Source organism: Vespa crabro, chromosome 5, assembly GCF_910589235.1.
Source record: "Vespa crabro chromosome 5, iyVesCrab1.2, whole genome shotgun sequence".
Lineage (NCBI taxonomy): Eukaryota > Metazoa > Arthropoda > Insecta > Hymenoptera > Vespidae > Vespa > Vespa crabro.
Window position 1 is genome coordinate 10,934,188 of NC_060959.1, and position 22,219 is coordinate 10,956,406.

General features: G+C 37.8%; 1 protein-coding gene across 9 annotated transcripts in view; it reads right to left on the reverse strand.

The window, feature by feature from the left end:
* Positions 1-22,219, reverse strand: part of LOC124424119 (semaphorin-2A) — a 367,461-nt gene that overhangs the window by 158,590 nt on the left and 186,652 nt on the right. Inside the window, exons 1-2 of one of the 9 annotated variants that reach the window (XM_046962706.1) lie at positions 7,962-8,435; positions 6,859-7,856 (exon numbers count right to left, since the gene is read on the reverse strand). The exons of 7 other annotated variants lie outside the window; for them this stretch is intronic. In XM_046962706.1, coding sequence (XP_046818662.1) covers positions 6,859-7,039 — 181 coding nt within the window. In that variant the 5' untranslated portion in view covers positions 7,040-7,856; positions 7,962-8,435. Of the gene's footprint in view, positions 1-6,858; positions 8,436-22,219 lie in introns of those variants that run through there. One more of the 9 variants, XM_046962705.1, reaches the window with a different exon arrangement.

Here is a 22,219-nt window from a genome sequence, read left to right on the forward strand (position 1 = left end):
ACTGGAATCTAACGCCTTCATTCATTTTACAAACAATACATTTTTATTCTTTTTATTTTTATTTTTCCAGAAAGAATAGCCTCCGAATGAAAATAATAGTATAACGAGAACACGACGAATACGATTAGTAGATGATCCGTAGATGGGATATCTATTAATAAAAAATATATACTTAGTCTTTTCGAAATAATTGTTGAAGGTAATCTGTATGCAGAGTGGATCCAATCTATCATGTTTTATACATACATACATACATACATACATACATACATAGATAGGTACATACGTACGCACGAACCGTACATACATATATTGTATACGTCGTTCCATTTTCAACATGGTTTTATAATTAATCAACGTCAATTTTTAATACACCAAGAAGAATGAGAGATCAACGATGATCGATGAATCGTATCGAACTGACTTGACCAATTTTTTGACGCTACTGGAAATATAATGGACGAGAACGATAGATCGTAAAAAATGAACGAGAGAGATACATTCCTTTGAAATATAATTACGTTTTCGACATATTACGAGATTGGCGGCGAGTTCGCCGTCGTTTAAACGATCGATATAAAATTAACTTATACGATCAAAGTCTTCGTATTTAAAATCAAACTGTTATATTATACGACGAGAACAATGATAAGTCTGACCACGTCATGTTAGTTAATTCTTCTTGATGATATACAAGGAAAGAAAGAAGGAAAATTATGAGAAGACAAAGTGGCAAGGAAGAAGAGGTAAAAGAGATAGATAGAAAGAGAGAGAGAGAGAGAGAGAGAGAGAGATACAGAAAGAAAGATAGAGAGAAGACGTTGGAAAACACGAGAAAAGTCGACACACTGCGTTCTCGAGCTTTTAATCTTGGAAATCTTTAAGACCGGCGGCGACCAAAGAGAAACTCTCGTCTAACTGCTTGCATCTCTCCCTCTTTCTCTTTCTCTCTCTTTCCAAGCCTTCCCATGCGTTTCTTCTCTTTCTCCCTCTCTCTCTCTCTCTCTCTTTCTCTTCGCCTTACTTGGCTACTTGCGCAAACATCATTCGCAGATTTCTAGGGACTGCAAAGAGAGTACTCACCCGAGCTTCTCGAGTTTACGGTTGAATTAAGGATTTACGTTGAGTAATCCGCCAGTTGAAGGCAGACCTTCTTGGTAAAAATAAAAAAGAGAAGAAGAGAAGAGAGAATAAGTTAGAAAACGAGGAGCGGAGGTAGTGCGCGACGGGACTAAAGAAAGAATAAGATTTTTGGTGCTGCATTTTCTGACAAAAAAAAACAAAATTGAAAAAAAAAAGAAGAAACAAAAAAGAAAAGAAAAAGAGATAGGATAAAGCAAAAGGAGAAAAACAAACTAAATAACAAAAATTAAATTATCGGAAAATTAATACCGACCATTTTATTCGTATTAATCAGATTATCTTTTATCCATTTTATTTTTATTTTTTCTCAATTTATCTAAAGAGAGAAAACAAAAACAAAACAAAAAAAAAAAGAACATGGAAACGTACAAAGTGTTCCAGCCCATAGAGAGTCGCGTCACCAACTGATAAATCAATCAGTTTCAATTATCTAAGTGCATAGGCGCTGTTGATTTTTCGAAACTATTTAGATTCGATTAGCAAGAAATGAATGTTACTGTATTTTTCATGTTTCGACGAGAATTTGATTTTCATCCAGCGCGTTATTCTCTCTCTCTCTCTCTCTCTCTCTCTCTCTCTCTCTCTCTCTCTCTTCGCTAAATTGTGAAAGTATAAGAAAAAGATTTTAACAAGCGAATCTTAAAAATCAAAAAAGGAGAGAAACGATCGTGCTAATCGCGAGCGACACTAGTACTAATCCTACGAATTTCGTTGAAACGATTCTAACGATAAAACGAAGCTGACTGAATAAATTACGCAACTATGTATTTACTTAGATACGTAAATATCTCGCTCGCAGAGAAAAGCTACGTCGCCACAGGGAATTTTGAACCGCAAATCTCAGCGAAAAGCAAATTGCATATACGAAATGCATACGTATTTTGTCGTTAATGTTTCTATCTCAAGTATTGAACATGGACGAAAGCTCTTTTCATTCAAAGGAATCTTTGATAAAGCATATTAAATAGATAAAAATAAATGACATTTATGAATTCGTTGATAATCGAAAAGGGTGATCCCGAAAGGCGGAAATCGACCATGATGATTTTCGAGCGTTCAACGTAATTGCACTACATTTATGTGTACGCACGCAAGCTACGGAACGCTACACGTCAAATGCGCGTGTAAATTGGATTAATGGATCGGTTTGAGAAGCGCGTCGAAATTAATATCCGTTCCGTTAGTTAGTAGAGATTCGATACCAGGAGCTTACAGATTCACGGTCCTATCGCACTGGCCTACCAGTCGAATTCGCAAGTGCAGATCAAATTAGTCCTTCCACATGCGGATATAGAGAAACACATGTGAATATGTGTTCCGTAATTCCCTGAACAACGTTTACAAATATTTGATCGATCGTAGATCTATTCGTTTTGTACTCTATCCCTAAAATTTCATCGTTGATACGAAATATATCGTGATCTTTTATACGACACGTACAATAATTTTTTTTCTCTTTATGAATCACATCGTAAAAAAATCAAGTGACAAAGAAACCTAACGATAGTATACTATTACGATTAGAATTTTCTTCGAACCACGACTCGACAGACAGACAGATAAAGAGAGAGAAAGAGACAGAGAGATATCCTTATCGAAGTTCGGCAAACAGCAACGATAATCTGAAAGCCTAGTATATCTTATCGGAATAAAGGAGGCAGTATGACAAAAGCGAAGAGAGACTTCACGAGTATTTACTCGTGAATATCAGAGTTTATACTACTTCGACAGTTTCGAAAATCGTTTTCAAAGACAACATAAAATATATATTTCGACTAAGACAAGATTGAATTTCTAATGTCAGATTCAATAACGTTAAATAAATTAAACCGAACGTACAATATATCATTCGTAACTATTATAGATCTCTTTCCATTTTTCTTTCTCTTTCTTTTTCCTTTCTCTTTCAATATCGTTATTTTCCAACCTTCGGAATTTTTGACAGCTCTTCGTTAACCGTATTTTAACGCAAAGACGCTGAGCTACCATACGCAGAACTGAATATATTCGAGCGGTCACTAAGTGCTTTTACGTGTACCTGCTTCAAATAGGATAATGATAACGTACGATATTATTTAATATTTCTCGTTTTTAGGCCACTTTAAGTTTAATCGTGACTAACGTTGATTTACGATAAGAATTTAAATTTAAATACATTCCCGTATCCTTTTTATAAATAAAATCGTGGTCATCGACCCTATGTATGTTACATTTTAAATAAGTTTACCTTTGCTCAAGCCGACTGTGATATGTAAAATGAAATATGGAGGAAAAAAAAAAAGAAAAAAGAAATAGTAAACGAAGAAAAAATAATACCTAGATGAAATCGAAATATCCAGTGATCGTTTGATGGCACTGATGACTAGAAACGTGCGAGAACGAAACCACGAATTTTGCAAGGGATATCGTATTCCTGTACTTCTGAAAGCATCCAGAGAGAGAGAGAGAGAGAGAGAGAGAGAGAGAGAGTGAGAGAAAGAGAGAGACAGGATACAGCCGTCGTCCATGAAATCCCTCCTCCTTTTGGTGCGTGTTTGGTCCTTGCAGCTACGGCGGAAGACGAAAGATAGAAAGAGAAAGAGAGAGAGTGAGAGTGAGACAGAAACTGGGAGGAGAATGGAACGGAAAGAGAAAGAGAAGGGACGGTGTTATATCGGAATGAGAGAGAGAGAGAGAGAGAGAGAGGGAGAGACATGCAGCGAGTCGAAGCAAGCGCGTATACTCGACTTCCACACGAGCAACCAACCAACCCACAGGAAAGCGACCGACCATAGCGAACAGCACAACCATACACCGACCGACCGACCATTCCACATTCCATTCGATGCTTCTCTCTCTACCCTGGCCACATAATGAAGTCAGTCCCGAGCGTTCTAAGCCCTGGTAATATCGCGTGGCAGCGAGAAAGAGGAAGAGAAAGAGAGTGAAACAGAGAGAGAGAGAGAGAGAAAGAGAGAGAGAGGGGGGAAGAGAAGGGAAGAACAGTACTCTCCCACTCTTTCGACGGTCCTTTGCCACCCCCCGAGATAATATTGGTGATATATGCTAACGGGCTTTCCTGTCCGGGGATACGTTTTTACCTTCTCTCTCTCTCTCTCTCTCTCTTTCTACGCGTGTATGTTATTTCCTGTCCTTCTCTTTCTTTTTTTTTCTATCTCTATCTTTCTCTCTTTTTCTCCACAGCTTAAACGATTTGCCGCCACGCTTTGAGGGTGGCTAGGGGTACTCCCAGGTCCACTATATATTTATCTATATATAAGTATACATATATATATATATATGTACACACGTAGGTATATATATATATATAGATATACTATATCTGTCTCATTCCCCCCTTAAGAAAAACGTCGGGGAAAGTTTAATCCCTCGTGGAATCGCCGCGAAAAGTGTTTTCGCACGTTGCGAAAATTCTACCGGTAAACTCCACCCCTATGACGGCCACTGGATTGACCAGGGAATAGAGAGTTCCGGATTTTCAAGGGGCTATTTCGCTTCGACAATATCGTCGAATTTAGTTGCTGGGTATTAATGCGAGGAAAAAAAAACTTTTAACGAGAGAAAATGAGAGGGGGGGAGGAAGAGAGAGAGAGAGAGAGAGAGAGAGAGCATTTTGTACTGCTAATTTAGAAATACTTATGATATAGAAGAATAAAAAAAAAATGTTGTACGCTATATAAAAGGATAATCGCGTGAATTGATAAATTTCAATTACGCTTACGAAGAAATTTGAAGCTTTACGTAGTACGTGATTTAATTGAAAAATTGCAGTAAGTACCACTTTCTCAAGATGAAACGTCGAGTTCATTTTTAGTATACGCTTCTAACGCTCAAACAGTCCTTTAACCGTGCTACAGGAGTTAAAAGCAAAGACGACATACAGTACGTAAAAGCTTTTCCATAAAATGATCTCACGTGCGAGTTTCCATAGACGATGAATAATAAAACTCATGGCATGAGAAGTTATCGGTAAAATTCTACAACACTTTCTAGTTTATTTCATATGTATATATATATATATATATATATATATATATATATATTCGTTTATGTATAAGCGATAATATTCTTTGATAATAAAAGTTATCAATGTATGATATAATTAAAAAAATTATATACAATATAATTTTGTCATTCGATTTGTTTGCGTAACGTACAATTAATACAATTACTATAGGTAATACTAAGATATATTTTCTTTATTCGATTGTTCGTATTTGTTTCTATCGCGTCTATCAATTTTTAATCCTAAAGCAATTAAATTTGATCCCTCTCTTTCTCATATTCCCTTCGAATTTGATCTTTCCCATATTCTCGTTTAAATTACTTGCGAGTTAATGCGAGCCAACCGATAATGTCTCTCAAGCTCGTTATCGAGCTCGAGCGCAATTTTTCATCCTGACAGAAAAGTAACGTGATCGTGACTTAATCTCAAGGGCCTGTTATATGCGCTAACGTAAGTAAATAAATACATAAGAGTAACGTACGCAAACGTATATCGCAATCTCTACGAACAGCGGCACTTTTACGTGAAGGAAGAAGACGTCAAAATGTACAACGATGTTCGTGTAAAATAAATCTCGAGCTATTGTATTCTCTTCCAGGTGAGCAAACTTATCCAACGAGAAAACTCAAACGATGAATTATTATAAAATCATTCTACGGTTAATACGGTATTAAAGTTTTACAGCATTGTTGTTTGTGAATATCTAAGTACGTCGAGGAAAAATTACAAATGGATTAAAAACATTTTTTGACTACTACTACGAGTTTTTAACGATTTTGTAGAAAACAAAATTTAAAGAATAAAATTTATAATAACACAGTAATTGTTTATCATCCATATCTCAATCTCGAAAATTAGATTGGATTCTATTGAAAATTTGTTACAAATTTTCTCGCATCTTTTTTTTTTTATATAACACGTATTTACGTAATGACATTTTTATCCATGCGAAGAGTATATAATACATTTACAAGATCTCATGATTAAACGATTCGATTTTGACATAATAACGTTGAGAAATTTGTATTATAAATAATTTCTCCGTAATGATAATTAAATCACATTAGTGGAGCAAGTCCGATAACGATTTTTAAAGATTAGAAAGTCATACGGCCGACGTGTGTACTCTTTCTTTATCTCTTTTCAAAGCTTCTACCCACGTCGATATTTATCTACCTTCTTCCGACATGAACTAATTTAATCATAAACTATGTATACAAAAAGAAAATCACAACTTTCTAATTCCGTTTTGATCACAGACTTGAAAACGTCAACCCTTCGCGTACACGTGTCCGTTCCGCGAGTTTTATAAAAAAAAGGCGAATAAAAAGAGGGGAGAAAAAAAAAGTATAACTTTTACCCTAAGCAAACTTCCAAAACACGCCCCCTCTCTCTTTCTCTCTTCTATCGACGATGAAAAAAAGAAAAAAATACTTCGTTTGCGAAGTTACTTTCAAGTTTGAGTTTGGTTTATGTCCCTTCGGTGAAATACGTCCGAAATAAAAATAGAAATAAAGCATGACGCATAATTCAAAAAAAAAACTATCAGATCATCAAGGCCTTTTCATTTTCAACAAAAATCGACCTTTATCCTATCCGCAAGAATGTATACTAAGGAAAAAAAAGAAAGAAAGAAAAAAAAAAAATTACAGGAAGGATCTATATACGTATTTACATCTGTATGTTGAGAAAAATAAATGTAATCAAACCTTTGTGATGCCTCAGGTGAGATCGACCACAGCAAGGTTGTTCGAAATAAGCATGTCCAGGATGAGCAGCAGCTAACAATCTGCTGGCCAAGCCGCTAGGCAGAAATTGTCCCAGGACAGCTGCTAAAACAGCTGCCCTCACCAGCAACGCCATCGTATCCGGTAACCTTCGTCTCTGCATTCTTCCAAATGAACTTTCACAGATTTTTCTATTTTCCCTCTTTTACTTCGTATATAGAAATTTTAAGTAATAAAATGTATCACTTGAAATCTTTTAGCACTCGAATTGATCGGAGAACAATTCTCTTTTTTTTCTTTTTTTTTTTTTTTTTTTTTTTTTTTTTTTTTTTTGACAAATTACAAAACTAAATGAAAAAGATCTCTCTTTCTCTCTCTCTCTCTTTCTCTCACCGATCCATTTAGAACGAATTCACGAGTATCCAAACGAGAAATAAACTTAAGCAAGATATCACTTTGTAGTTTGGAGATAAAGAATTAAATTTGAATGACACGCAATATCTCGGCATTCGCAATATAAAATGTTCTAACGAACACTAAACGAGTATATATTAAAAACACGCATGTCCGTCTATCATTCTCTTCTACGACCTCTGTTTCTCCTCTCTTTTTAGCTTCGAGGCACGGAATCTTTTACCAATGGCGCACAGGTATGTATGTATGTATGTATGTATGTATATATATATATATACATATATACACGATATATATATATATATATATATACGAGAGAAGAGAGAGAGATGAAAACTCAACCGCGTGCTCGTTTCGTATCCCCTCTTTCACTCTGTCTTCCTTTCTCTTGGACGCCTTCGGTACTGCCTCGGAGGACAAAGGAATTCTTCCTCCGCTTCTCTCCTTCCTTCCTTCTCTATCACTCTCTCTCTCTCTCTCTCTCTCTCTCTTACTCTTTTGGCTGATTCGATGTCTTTTCGTGTTTCTTCCTTGTAAAGCCACTTTCCTTTTATTGTCCTCGAGTTCTCCCAGAGGTAAGCATAAAAACAAAAATGGTTCACTGTCGCTCAAGTTTCTCTTAGAAACGACGATATTTTTATCTCTCTTTTCTATAAAAAAAAAAAAAAAACCTTTGAACGATCTTCGATGTACGCTCGTTCATTCGCATCATGTTCCCACCGATTACTTCCGTTTCCCGCCGATCCTCCTTGCCGCCATATTAAGCAACACAAATGCCGTGTTAAATGCCGTTCTTAAACTCGTCTAATATTTCTTTATATTCCTTATTTTTCCTCTTCACGTTCGTCGAATAATAACTTAGGAAATAGTACGGGCACAACTAAATATAACAAAGGGACGTAAAGTTTGTCGTCACATTGGTTCCATCGAAACACCACAAACTTTGTTCACCGTTAACGCGAATAAATCCTTTCGTTTACATAGCGAATATATTTTTAACTATGCCACGACATCATCGTACATATCATTTCTTTAATAATGAAATTATAAAGTACGCGTAATTAAGAAACGTTAGAAGAGAGTTATGGCGGGACAACGCGAAGTTGCTAAGAGGAGACGCAATAACAACCTCCCTCTTTGGAGGCCGCGGCACGACTGTTACCCTCGCACGAGCGTTGCCGCGTTCAGGTCCTCGGCCGCGCTCGGCTACCTTCGTCAAACTTCGACCGTTTTCGCACTCTCGTGCCGCCGAACCTTGCCGCCGTCGTCGCCGCAACTTTGCCGTTTCACGCGCCAAACTTACAACCTTATGAAAATAATCTTATTTTCGTTTCTTTTTTTTTTCCTTTTTTTTCCTTTTTTTTCCTTTTTTTCTGTTTTTCTTTCTTTCCCTTTTTTTCCTTTTTTCTTTTTTCTTGTTTTTTTTCTTTTTTTTCTTTACTTCCATCCACGAAGAAAAAGATAAATACATTATTTCATAGAGATCCTCCCTTTCATTCATTATTTTTTAATACATTATTTTATGCAATTCTCTTTCATATATTTCAGGAAATTACTTTAAAGTGTAAAATACATATTATGTATATCTTCGACGCGAGAATGAAAGATTATATTTATCCATTCATGATTACATTTAACCATTATTGTACCAATCGACGTACTTTACGTAATTTAAATTATTTTAGTTCGAAATCTATCGGATTGATGCTTTTAATCATGGATTGAATCGTTATTAACGAAAATTTAGATTCTCTCTAAATAGAGATAGTAATGGATAGCAGTACGAGTAAATTTTCTAGAAATAAAATAGCGTGAATAATCATGATCGGTTTATCCGGTGTTTGTTCGTTGAAACAAATTAAAATTTTATAAGCTCAGAGAAAGGTATTATTATGATAATTATCGTGAAATTCAAAGCGCATTAAAATCGGGTCATTTATCGGTTATTCGTCCATCGATATCATTTATAATATCGTAGCGACTTATTCAATAACATCGCTGGACTGAGCGTTACGTTTTCTCGAACAAAAATTTGTAAATCAGATGAAAAGAATAAATAAAAATTGTGAATGTACGAATCATGGCATATAAGAACCCCGTAAAAATTAATTCGTCAGTTCTCTGTACCGCTGGATTCAGGATGAAACCATTGAACATGAAACGCGACTACACAATCGATGACTCTAATGTGATGCAAACGAGAAACGAATAAATGTTCGGCATTTTTCGTTCCTCCAGTTGTAATTGCATTTGGCGGTATGTTTCTGTCGCTTAATGACAACCAGAATCGATGGCAACCGCAAAGTACCCGATAATCCGTTTATCCGTGTACGGCGCCAATGCCAGGGAACGTACCAAACGCTACGACCATGTTTCACCTTTTATCATGTAAGAGATTCACCATTACATGATGAACTCTACATACGAACAAAGATTCTTCATCGTTTCTTTTTCCTTCGACTGCACTGTGAAGAGATCATGCCACCTGTTGCATCGCACCACCATTGACTTCCGGTATCAAGTCTTGGACTTCCAATGGCGCGGAAGATGCAACATTTGGATCTTCGATCAAACTATTCTATTGATACTTCGCATTGCGAACAACAAAGTAACCTACAGCAAATGATTCGAAATAAAATAATAACGTACTCGATTCATTTTCCTGATAGTCCAGCTGTTATATTCTCACCATGATTTCTAATTAGAAAATCTATAAAAACCGTCGGACGTCAAAATTTTGGAAATTTATTTCCATTGAAAATGTTCAATTTGATTCTTTTAAGATAATTTCTGGAAAAGGGCAAACCTTCGAAGAAACGTTTGATCTGTATGTCGTACATAAAAAGTTTTCGATCACGCTAGCATTAAAATCTTATATAACGTAGATATAATGTTTTAATCAATCCAACAGATATTTACAAGAAAACAAAAATCATCAACAAAAGGATATTCCACGAAAGAATTTTCATCTAATGTAATAATATTCTCCTTGTCTCGAGAACTCGAAGAAATATTATTTAAGATTTAACCAATAGAACGAATGCATCGAGATTCGTCAACATAACTTTTTAGAAACGAAAAATAAATGGATCCAACTGCCCCTTAGTCTTTCTTATCGTCTACTGGGTGTCACGAGAAACGCCTAGAGGCGGCCACCTTCGACTCCCAAGAGAGAAGTGAGGAAGGAACATGAAGAAGAATAAAGAGAAAAAAGAAAAGGAAGAGAAAACCTTCGCGAAAGAATACGTAAGGAAGCTTGTGAGAAAAGAGAGAGAGAGAGAGAGAGAGAGAGAGAAAGAGAGAAGGATAAAGAGAAAGAAAGAAAGAGAGAGGGAGAGAGAATAGAGAAGGGTGGTATGAATAAGTCGATATGCTAATGCGAAAACCCCCAAAGTTAGCCGAGTCGAGTGACTAAAGAAAGTTGCGAGGCATCCTGGATGTTCGGTACAAAGTGTCCCTGGCTAACGCAAAAGGAAGAGAAAGGATAAGAAGAGGGAGAGGACGATTTTGTAGAAGAGGCAACGAAGCTCCTATCTCGCCATTATCACCCGGTACAAACCACTTCCTTTGTCGTCTTCTTCGTCTCTTTAGGTTCACCAAGCCTTAAGGAAGAGGAAAGAGAAGGAGAAGTGAAGGAGATGAAGGAGGAGGAGGAGGAGAAAGAGGAAAAGGATAGAAGAAGCCTCGGTTGGTGTACCGAAGGTAGACGAAAGGGAAGTCGTAAGAATTTTAGAACAAAGGAGAACGGGCCCGTTATAGAGGCAGCCATGCCTTCCTTCTTGGATTCTCCTCATCCTTGCTCAAGGTAGGATAAAACGAACGAGGTGAAGTAAGAAGAAGTAGAAGAAGAAAAAAAAAGAAGAAAAAGAAAGAAGAAGACAAGGAAAGAAGTGGAAAAGAAGAAAAAGAAGAAGAAAAAGTCCTGAGTATCCTCGAGCAGCTAGCAAATCCATCGACCGCCTATCCCATTTCATTTGAAATAGTTTAGAATTGCATGAGCCTCTTTTCTGTGTTCTCCGACGTGACCTGAGGACGAAGCTTCTTACGAGAAACGCGTGCGAATTTTCTCTCTCTCTCTCTCTCTCTCTCTCTTTCTATTTTTCTATCTCTTTCTCACACTCTTTTTCTCTCTCTCTCCCCCCCCCCTTCTCTTTTTCTCGCGTTTCTGAAGAAAACTCACATGGACGAGTGCAAATAGCCGGAAAAAGCGTGGAATGATTCTCGGCTGGGAAGAGACGTTTAACGCTTGAAATATAAGACGACGAACGGGATGAGGGGTGTGAGGTAAAAGGGTGATACTACGAGAAAGAGAAACCCGCGAATGGCAAAAGGTTGATATCTCTCGGAGGTGTGTGTAAGAAAGCAAAGGACTCTCTCTTTCTCTCTCTTTCTCTCTCTTTCTCTCTGTCTTTCTCTCTTTCTCTTTCTCACACACCTTCTTCTTCTCTCCTCTGGAAGCGACGTTTCGAAGGATATAAATTCTCGAGAGACGTTAAGACAAAATCCTTTTGCTTCTTTTCCTCTTTTCTTCTATTTCTGTTCTTTTTTCTTCTCCTGTTTCTTTTTCTTTCTTCTTTCTTTCTTTCTTTTTTCTTTTTTCTTTTTTCTTTTTTTTTTGATGTTGCCATTCTTGTTCTAACACTAAGTCCGGAATGTGCGCTGACCTGCTTTTTGTCCGACTAAGTTTCTTTTATATTTCAAACAAGATTTCAGTCTCTTGTAACGGAATGCGAATTAATCGTATTAATCAGAGATTTTGTAACAATGGAAAATAAAAGACGAAGGGATATAGGATTGATCCTTTTTTTGTTTCGTTTCTTTCTTCATTTCTTTTTCTTTCTTCTCTTTTCTTTTCTTTTTTTATTTTTAAACATCGAATAAATTTTTTAATATCAAAAGCGCGTCTTTTTATAAAGTTCGTCAAAAATCGATGAACGTGTCCGTACTTTCACGCATTTTCCATGGAAAGAAGAAGAAGAAGAAGAAGAAGAAGAAGAGAAGAAGAAGAAGAAGAAGATGGAAGAGAAAGGAGAAAGCTTGATCCTTCGTTAGCTCCGCTTGAATGGAGGCAAACGTCTGGGCTGTCATAAAAAGCGAACGATGAGAAGGCTTTCGCGGGATATTAAATATTCAGGAACGTCAAATCGAGTCCACATTATCCTCTTATTCCGCGGAAGGTACTTCGCCGAGATTCTCTTCTCTTCTTTTATTTTCTCTTCTTTTCTTCTCTCTCTTTCTCTCTCTTTCTCTCTTTTTTTTATATGCGCACTCGCACAACCTCTGAAGCCGCGAAGCTTTCCAAAGTACGCTTCGTTGCTTCGATGGTGCTATTTGGTTTTTTGAGGATACTCTTTCATCTTTCTCTCTCTCTCTTTTTCTCTCTCTATCTATCTGTTCCTCCCTCTTTCCTCTTTCACACCTTTTTTCGTACAAACGAATGAAAAATATTTGTCGTCCCCCGAAGATCAACAACATCCTGCGGCAGAACTGCGAACGAAATTCCTTTCGTGTTTTCCGATTTAGTAGTTTCCCTTTCCCATCGCTTAGAAATATATTTCTATATTTGAAGCTGCGATTCGGGAAACATTTTGAAATCCTTTTAACACGCTTCAAGTGTTAAATGTAGTCGGTTGATCAAAGAGAGAGAGAGAGAGAGAGAGAGAGGAAAAATAAAAAGAAATTATGTAAAATGGAAAATATTAAATTTTGACGAAGTTTCATTTTTTAACAATTTTTTTTCGAATTCACTTCTCCTAATTATTCTCAAAAAATGCAATAGTATTGTAATTATTTTTTATTGAATCGTACGTAATATCTAACAGCCTCTTGTAATTATTCGTGCGAAACGAATGATATACCCAAGCATTGAGATCGACAGTGATCGCCATTGTTGAAGTACACCTGGATTCAGGAATATTTTTCGAAAGGAATTTTCGAGCATCGCAACAACGTCTCGCTTTTCGAGGATTTTCTATCCTCTAATCCTCCCTTTCTCGTACCTCTTGTTACTCTCCCTCTTTTTCTCGCACACACGAAAGAAAAAATACGTACGTCTACCAAAAAAAAAATATTCCATTCGCCCGACGAAACCTCGAAGAAAAAAAGAAAATAAGAAAAGAAAGAAAGAGAAGAAAAAGAGGAGGAAGAAGAAGAAGAAGAAAAGAGAAACGAGACTGCGTACGTGAAAAGAGTATTATCTTCCTACACAAAGGAAGTGAAGCACCGAATCGTAGCGATTTACCAACATTCTTAACAAGCCCTTCCAAAAGAATCTTAGAATTTTCCTGTTCGGTTTACGAGCCACTGGAGAAAAGACGACAGCTCGTTAAGAAGGAATTTAATTTAACGATCACAGTAAACTCAAGCATAATGACGATGTATAACGAGCGATACAAAAATAAATTATCGAGTGTTCTCGTTGATATAGATGTTTAATGAATGTAGTTAGATCCTAAGTCATGCGTGCGTACATGCCAAGAGGGACATAAACGTAACCGAATAGAAGTAGAAGATCAGAGATCGAAGAGAATATCTTGAACAATACCACGAAGAGTTTAGATGGTGCTCTTTTGGAGATGCTCGCATTCCGATCTAATCTACGAAATACTTTGCCGTTAGTTGAGGCGTCTTTGAGAGGGAGAGAGCGTCTGAAGCTCTTTGTAGAAGGAGCAGAACATCCTAGTCGATGTTCAGAGGCTGTAGTTCTGGACTATACACACATACAATCTAATACTCTCTCTCTCTCTCTCTCTCTCTGGCTCACACGTACGCTCTCGTTCTCTCTCGCTTCACGTGACGGTACACGGGTCGAAGAGCTTCTGGATAAGGAAGCTCGTTCGTCGAAGTACTTCGGGGGTGAGGAGAGACTGGTAAGCTAGGGGGTGTAATCATCAAAGTGACCCACACCCCGTTAAACGGCTCACGCCTCGATCACAGAGACAAGCCGTAACGGCGACGTTACGAGCCGAGTGATACCAAGCCTCCGCAGTGTCCCGGGCCTTCCGAGGGTGTCACGCTGGATTTAATTAATGCAATTTAGCATCCATCCATCATCTCGCGCGTTTTTGCCTTAACGAGGGCTCCTGCCGTTACTGCCACCGCCGTGACATCGATGTCGCCACTTTCTCTCTCTCTCTCTTTCTCTGTCTCTCTCTATCGTTCTCACTCACTCTTTCTTTCTTTATTGGTAAGCGAATACAGGAGTGAGGCCACGGGAGCCACTTTGATGACGAGCACAAGCCTCTCGACGCTTATATCGACACCTGGAACGTCCCAACGATCCCTTTCCCTTCTTCTATTTCCCTCTCTCTCTCTCTCTCTCTCTCTCTCTATATATATATATATATATATATATATATATATATATATATATATCTTTTTAGGGGCGACCAAAATCGTTTTGCTGGCAGACATACACCCCAACATGTCTGGTGTATTATAATACAAAGAAGACATTCTAACTGCTCGGTAAAGGAATTCACTGAAATGAACATCGTGAAAAGGAATGAACTGTCGTGCAAAATGACGACTCAATTGGCAACGATATCAAAATTTATGATCACCAAAGGAAAATAAAATTTAGAGGGGGATAGATTTTTCTTGTAAAACATTCATTAAAAATGAACCCCTAGAAGCCCTCTTAGCTCGCATTTCGTGAGAAACATCGGGAGCTTTATGGTCACCCGGGCGTATTAAATAACGTCATGGAAGGCGAAGGTAATGCGTTAAAGCGACGTGTGCTCGACGGCAGCAGCTGCCGATACATCGTTCCCGTTTGCCAACGATCAACGATGTCGACGAATAATGATAACGTGGAAAAAATTTCACGGAAGCCGATGAAGAGAGATGGAGATAGAAATAATCTGTGTACATGTGAATGTGTTAGTCGGATTAAACGGCGGTTGGCTTGATTCCTCTCTCTCTCTCTCTCTCTCTCTCTCTTTCTCTCTCTCTCTCTCTCACACACTCTTTCTTCCCTTTTCTCTTATCTCGTACGTGACCGCTACGAACGAGCTTCTGTCATGTCTCTTACTGTAAAAGATGACAGTAATCGAGCGGGTGACGTACCAGAGGATTTTTAAAAGAGATGGATAGTCACTTGACTATATATAGACTTCGAAGGAAGATCGTGTAAATGGAGAAAAAATGGAAAATCTCGATGAAGAGTGACACGATAAAAAAACAATATCGATCCGTTAACCAATCTCTGATATAAGGCATTATTGATAATGGAACATAATATTGGCGATATTGGTTACAATGTAGCTGGCCATTTAAGCGTTCAAAACGTCGATCCTGATATGATTCGTTAATCTGATTTTTCTTGGGTCTTTTCAACAAAAGCAGCACTTTTATTGACATGCATTTCGCGAATCAATGCATCGGCGATGAATATGATGAATATAATGAGACAACCGGCGCAAACGGAAACGTCAAACGAGCGCGATCGTGAAAAAAAGAAAGAGAGAGAGAGAGGGAGAGAGAGAATGAGAAAGAGACAGGAAGGGAGAGAGAACGTCGATAATTTCGTTCACGCGCGCAGGATCACTCCCGTGTTGATTTTCCATTTTCGATGACTGACGCGTTGGTATCCGTGGGAAGAGTTGCGGCTGAACATCCCAGAGGTGGCAATCCATTACGATCGTATAGATCGTACGATCGATCGCATTTCGTTCCACTAACGAACTGTAGAGTTTGATAAAATATTATTCGATCTTGAAAAACACAAGAATCCATTGATCGTTAATCATTTTAATTGCTGTAATAAATAAATAAATGTCTTATGAGATACCGTTCGTTGTCGATAAAAATAAATTAATTTTTCAAAAGTATCCTTTGCATGCGGATTTTATTTCCCTTTTTTTTTTTTTTACCTCTCGTCAATAATCACGATTGATTCTCGACAGAATCGTGCTATCGTAATCGCGTTAAAGGGAACATTAAGCAGCGTTTAGCAAAGGTCGACGATTGCTAGTCGTGCGAAAGAGAGAGAGAGAGAGAGAGAGAGAGAGAGAGAGAGGCAGGGAGGGAGGAGAGGAGAGGAACAGCTCGAGAAGCGACTCGAATATATATCACTCATAGTGAATGCAGTTTAATCGATGGGCGAGGCCTCTAATTATATAGCTGATTGTCGATGCTTCGATCTCGCCTAGGTACGGTTCACCATCTGCATTACGAGTGATTACAGTTGGCGTCCACTTGAAAACGCGATCGATCGCACGGACTATATCGTTCGTTGTTTCGTCGATCCGAAATTCTATCGTTATTTCGACCACTTTGATTTTCTCTTTTAAAAGAAAAAAAAAAAAAAAAAAAAAACGAAACAAAAAAGGAAAAAAGAAAAAAGAATAAAAAGGAAAAAAAAAAAAATAAACAAAAGCGAAAATAGGTAAAAGAAAAATGACGCGAAAAATATTGAAATTTGTGATTTTTACCAAGAGAAAAAAAAGTCAATTTAACGATGCAAATAATAAACGATCTTATTGCATTAATAATAATTTGATAAACTTTGTGCGGAAATAGAAAATAATTTCTAATATTATAGTCAATGTAATGTTACGAATGTTAATGACAAGAAACATTTCACCTCGTGGCACCTGCCACTGAAATTTACATGAATCATTGATAATAATTTCCTTCGGCAAAACGATATTACCGATGTATGTATGGATATATATATATATATATGTATGTATGTATTTATAACGATTTAAGAATGGTACGTCTAATCAAATCAGTCTGGTTTCCTGATCACGATCGGTTCGCATCATCGAGATTTACTGCTAACGGGAACGTATCAAAATTTGATCATTCGTGAATATAAGCCGTCTAATAATATGACAACGCACGTCATTACATATAATCCATAGAGATGAGAATACACTTATCGATACGCGTTTACACGCGTATCAACATCGATAATTATCGAACAAGCAAGGTTAATTTGTAGTGCGTATCGTTAGGCGACCATTCTTGAAAGAGTCATCATTAATCAGTTCTGTTGATCTAAAGATGAATACGGGTTTTGTTTGACTCGCCTTCCATTTAAATTTCGACAATATTGTAAAAGTCGTAGAGAAATCAGAACGATCATTATCAGAACGATCGGGGATACTATTAAATAAACTCGTTGAATCGAAACGTTTCAATGAAAAAAAAAAAGAAAAAAAAAAAAAAAGAAAAAACCCTCGAAGATCTTTTGGAGCCTGACAAAAAGGAAGAGTGATTTCCATCTTCCGGTCCACGCTTCGTCTACTGCAGACAATCCCGACATTACGCAAACGAAAGGAACGCAGAGATATTCATGAATCCCGCGAATGAAAACGAAGGGTGGATATCTAATTGTCTATCTCGTAGCAACCACCTTGCGTCGGGAAAGTTATGCGGTTGAGAGAGAGAGAGAGATAGACTCGTCTCGATTTGGTCCAGCGTGAATCCCTTTTCTCCCTTTGCTAACGTACCTCGTTCTCATCTGGCATAATCAATCATGCTTTACACCCTCTGCTGTCTCTTTTCTCTGTCTCTCTTTAGTCATAAATTAGCCACCAAACGACGTCTTCTTGAATTTTCATTTATGAACTCTTAGTCTCCTACTAGGTACATGATTCGTCCAATTTATCGATTCTGTTGGAAATATATTTTTATTGTAAATGCTAGTAATTTTTTCTCTCTTGTTCCTCTCACTAACTATTCTCCTCGACATCTATGAATTTACCATTCGAAAACATTTCAACTGTATCGGTCGGGGCTTGAACTAAAGTGTCAGCCCTAAGCGAGAGAAGTGAATGTAAAAAAAAAAAAAAAAAACAAAAAAAAAAAAAAACACAAAAAAGAGAAAAAGAAAAAAGAAATAAAAAAAAAAGAAAAAACACGTGCCACGAATTTTGTTGCTTTCGACGGGACACCAGTGACGTATCCGATGCGATGAGCTCGAAAACTACGTCGTGGACGACAATAACGAGGATGGTCGTACATGGACGAAGCATTCATCGAAAAGCGTTACGGAGGAAAGGAGATAGAGAGGTGAACGGAAGACTACATAGAAGAGATGGGAATAGAGAGAGAGGGTGGGAAGGAGGGAGGAAGGGTGGGAGGGAGAGAGAACAGGCTGGTACGCCTTTCAGTTTTGTGCGGCGAGGGGAAATTGAAACAGCTAACCGCGTTGGCGTTGACGAGGAAGAGAGAAAGAGAGAAAGAGAGAGGAATGAAAGGAGAGGGTGCCTCGAGCATGCGGGAGAGATTCAATCAAACGAACGCATATAAATGAGTCGTTTCAGAGTAAAACTGAATTATACGCCGGCCGCTTCTATATATATAAGCGTCGTGTATGGCCGAATATATATATATATATATATATATATATATATATATATATATATATACACTCACTGCATTCACGTGTAAAGTATGTGTGAGAGAGAAAGAGAATATCGCGAACTCACGGATAACAGTTGCTCGTACTATTCTACTCTTTCTCTTTCTCCCTCCCTTTCTCTCTCTCTCTCTCTCTCTTTTTCTCTTTTTTTTTTGGCTAGATGCAAGACAGAACGTACATCGAATATCCAGAGAACGTTCATTCGTGGACCCTTACTCGAAAAGATTCGTTTGGATAGCGCGACGATACAATGGCGCGATGAAAAAGCTAAATCTGTTTTATTAGATGAATGAATTAAATACAAGAAGAAAGAAAGAGAAATAATAGGATGGATGGAAAGATAGAAATCTTCATCCATATTAGGAAAACCTTTTCAAACTTGTAATACTTGGGCCCTTTTATTATAACGAATCATTCAAGAATATTATTCTTCATATTTTCCTTTTCGAGAATCCTAATGATTATTCTGTGGTCAACTTAATTTTCATCGATTCAGAAATATTCAATTTAAATGTCATATATTTAAATTCAATATTCTGATGTATGAATCTAATGTGATTTTTAATAGAATCCCATTTCATGATCAAAAAGGATTTATTCTTGAGATGAGCTCTATTTTAACTTCCCCAGAGTAATCATTCTATCGATGTCTCCCACATTGAAAGAATGGAACTTAGTATACTCTCACATCGAGTTACGGTCGTAACTCAAATAAGACTGCGAGAAAATCAAGAAGAAGATCAAGAAGAAGAATAGTACGTGTTAGGTGAGAGAAAGAGGAAAATGGTTGTTTCTTGGATTCTGGTAAGTAAGGGGAAAAGAAGGAAAGAAAGAGAGAGAGGAAGAGAGAAAAAGAGAGGGAGAGAAAGGAATGGAAAGACACAAGGATAGGTCAGTTGGGTGGAAGAAAAAGTAGCAGAGGAAAAAAAAAAGAAAAGAGGGAAAAGAGAAGAGTGAGAGGGACAGGAAGGCTATGGCCGCAGACCGCAGAAGGAAATTAAATAACCAAACTTTTCCAGTAGGATTCCAGGGGATACTTTGGGAGTCGACGACGCCAAGCGTACGGCGATGGCGGCGATGGTGGCGTCGACGGTGGCGGTGAAGTGACTGGAAAGAATCAAAAGAACAAACGGTGACTGAGGGAGTGCTGTTGGTGGGAGTAAAAGAGAAAAAGAAAGAGAGTGAGAGAGACAGAGAGAGAGAGAGAGAAAGAAGAAAAAAGTAAGCGAGACCAGGCCGGTAAGAACTGCAAGACAAACGTGACTCGGTCCGCCATTTTGTGCCTTCTTTGTCCTTACGTCGGTCTTGGCGTCGCTTCAACGAATTTCCTAACTTTTCTCCATCCTTCTCTCTCTCTCTCTCTCTCTTTTCTTTCTTTCTCTTTCTCGTGCATTTACTACGCTCCAACCATCGTTCTTCGCCGTCGCGAGGCTACCAGAAACTTCGAATCCTCTTTCCCTTCATTTGTTTTTTCTTCTTATTCTACTTCTTCCTCCACCTTTCGCTCGACTTTCCTCTCGCCAAGTTTCTTCATTATGCCAATGGGCCCGATGTGTCGCGTCACGTAAAGGGGTTCACGAAAACGTAGCCGAAAACTCGCCTATTCTTCTTATTCTTTCCTTGACCCGTAATTCTTTATCTCTCTCTCTCTCTCTCTCTCTTTTTCTCTCTTTCAACACTGCAGGCTGGTCGCTGATCAATTTTCTCGAAATTCTTTCAATGTACGTAATGTACGTATCGAAAAGAAATTCTTTATACTTTAAGTAGTACGCTCGATGCTACTACCACCAGTAGATTTAGATTTAGGATAAAGTTTGCCTGAAGCAAAGAAAGAAAAGAAAAGGAAAAAAGAAAAGGATAAAAACGTTGGAGGACCAATCGGATTGGTGAAGTTAAAAAATTGTTGGAACGATATTATCTTTGAATTATTTTTTAAGATAATTATTTTTCAAGAAATGAATTCGACGATATTGCAACGAACCAAAATGTTTCGTAATTTCGCGATTTGAGGACAAACAAAGGTACTGAGAATGGCATGTCTCCGGCAATTAGCGGGGGCCTCGGATAAAGGGTGCCGCTCTTGCTTTGAGCTCCGTTGATACTGATAATTGGACGAGGCCCTGTCGCAACGCGTAGCCGGCTTAGTGACGCTCTTCTATCTCACTCTATCTCTCAATCTTCCTATCTATCTATCTATCTCTCTATCTCCATCTCTGTCCCTCTCTCTCTCTCTCTCTCTCCCTCTTTTCGGTCCACCGACACCTAGGTGTCCAGAATAGCTCGAGGTAACGAGGCAATCTAGAAGCGCGATTTGGCTTAACGACAAAAGCGATTTCCAATCACCGAGAACAACAGGAGCACGGAGAGGCTGCTGCATAACTAGATCGTTCGAGACACTTCGTATCAAGCCCTTCTACTCCTCCTTTTCCTTCTCCTTCTTCCTTCTCTTATTCGTCTTTGTTTTTTTCCTTTTTCAATGCATTCCAGATCTCTCTCTCTCTCTTTCTTTCTTTTTTTTCTCTTTCGCTCTTTTAAAACTCAACTTTGTTCTTTATTCGTTTTCAAACCGTTCGAACGCTTTTACAGGAAACGTCCATCGTAATTCCTTCGAATGGATTGATTTAAGACCAAGACAATTGCATCGGAAATTTCGTTTTATTCGATTATGAGAATTAAAAAGAGAAGCGTACATACTCTATCGTATTTTATATAAAGGAGTTTAGATAAATGAGAAGAATCTTTTAATTCTTCTTTCTTTCTGTTTGTTTTTTTATTTTGTTCTTCTCACACGTGCAAGCAAATACGAGTTTATTCGATCGATTAACCATAAATGACCGCCAGCGAGATAAATCATTTTTACATACCCATTACCTCGTGTTTCATTAGAACACTTCCGAAGTGCATCCACGATCGCCATCCCATCCTCCACGAGGTCGTGAACCGCGACGAGTCGTAAATGTAAGTCGCAACGATAAAGCAAAAGCGAACTCGAAAACTCGATCGCTTTTCGTGATGCACCTGAGCCAAGGAGAATTAAACTTTGCCTATGTAATATATTATACGTATAAACGACAGAGGATATATTTAATATTATAAACGAAAGTCCGTATCAAGGTATAATGAAAAATAATTATCGATTTTACGAACGATAAATATATTTGTATTTTTTCTTTTTTCTTTTTATTTTTTATCTCTTTTCTTTTTTTTATATAATTTATGAAAATACGTTAAAATGTATACAAGGAATAAAATTCAACGAAGAAAAACGACGAGGAAAATCCGGCATTGAAAGGACGACAGAATTCACATAGGTGAACGAAGATTTCAAGAAATTTCGAGATTTGGATTCCATGCGGATGATGGATGCGAACAGCCTTCGAGAGAGAAAAAAATAGAAGAAAGAAAGAAGAAAGAAGAAGAAGAAGGGAGGGACGTCAGAAAGGAGTCGACTTCATCGTGTCTCCGTCAACGCGACCGTGAGAGAAACGTTTCGGCAGTCGGAGACGGACGAATGCAATTTTTCATGGACGCCACCAAGGCGGAAGTCTACCGGAA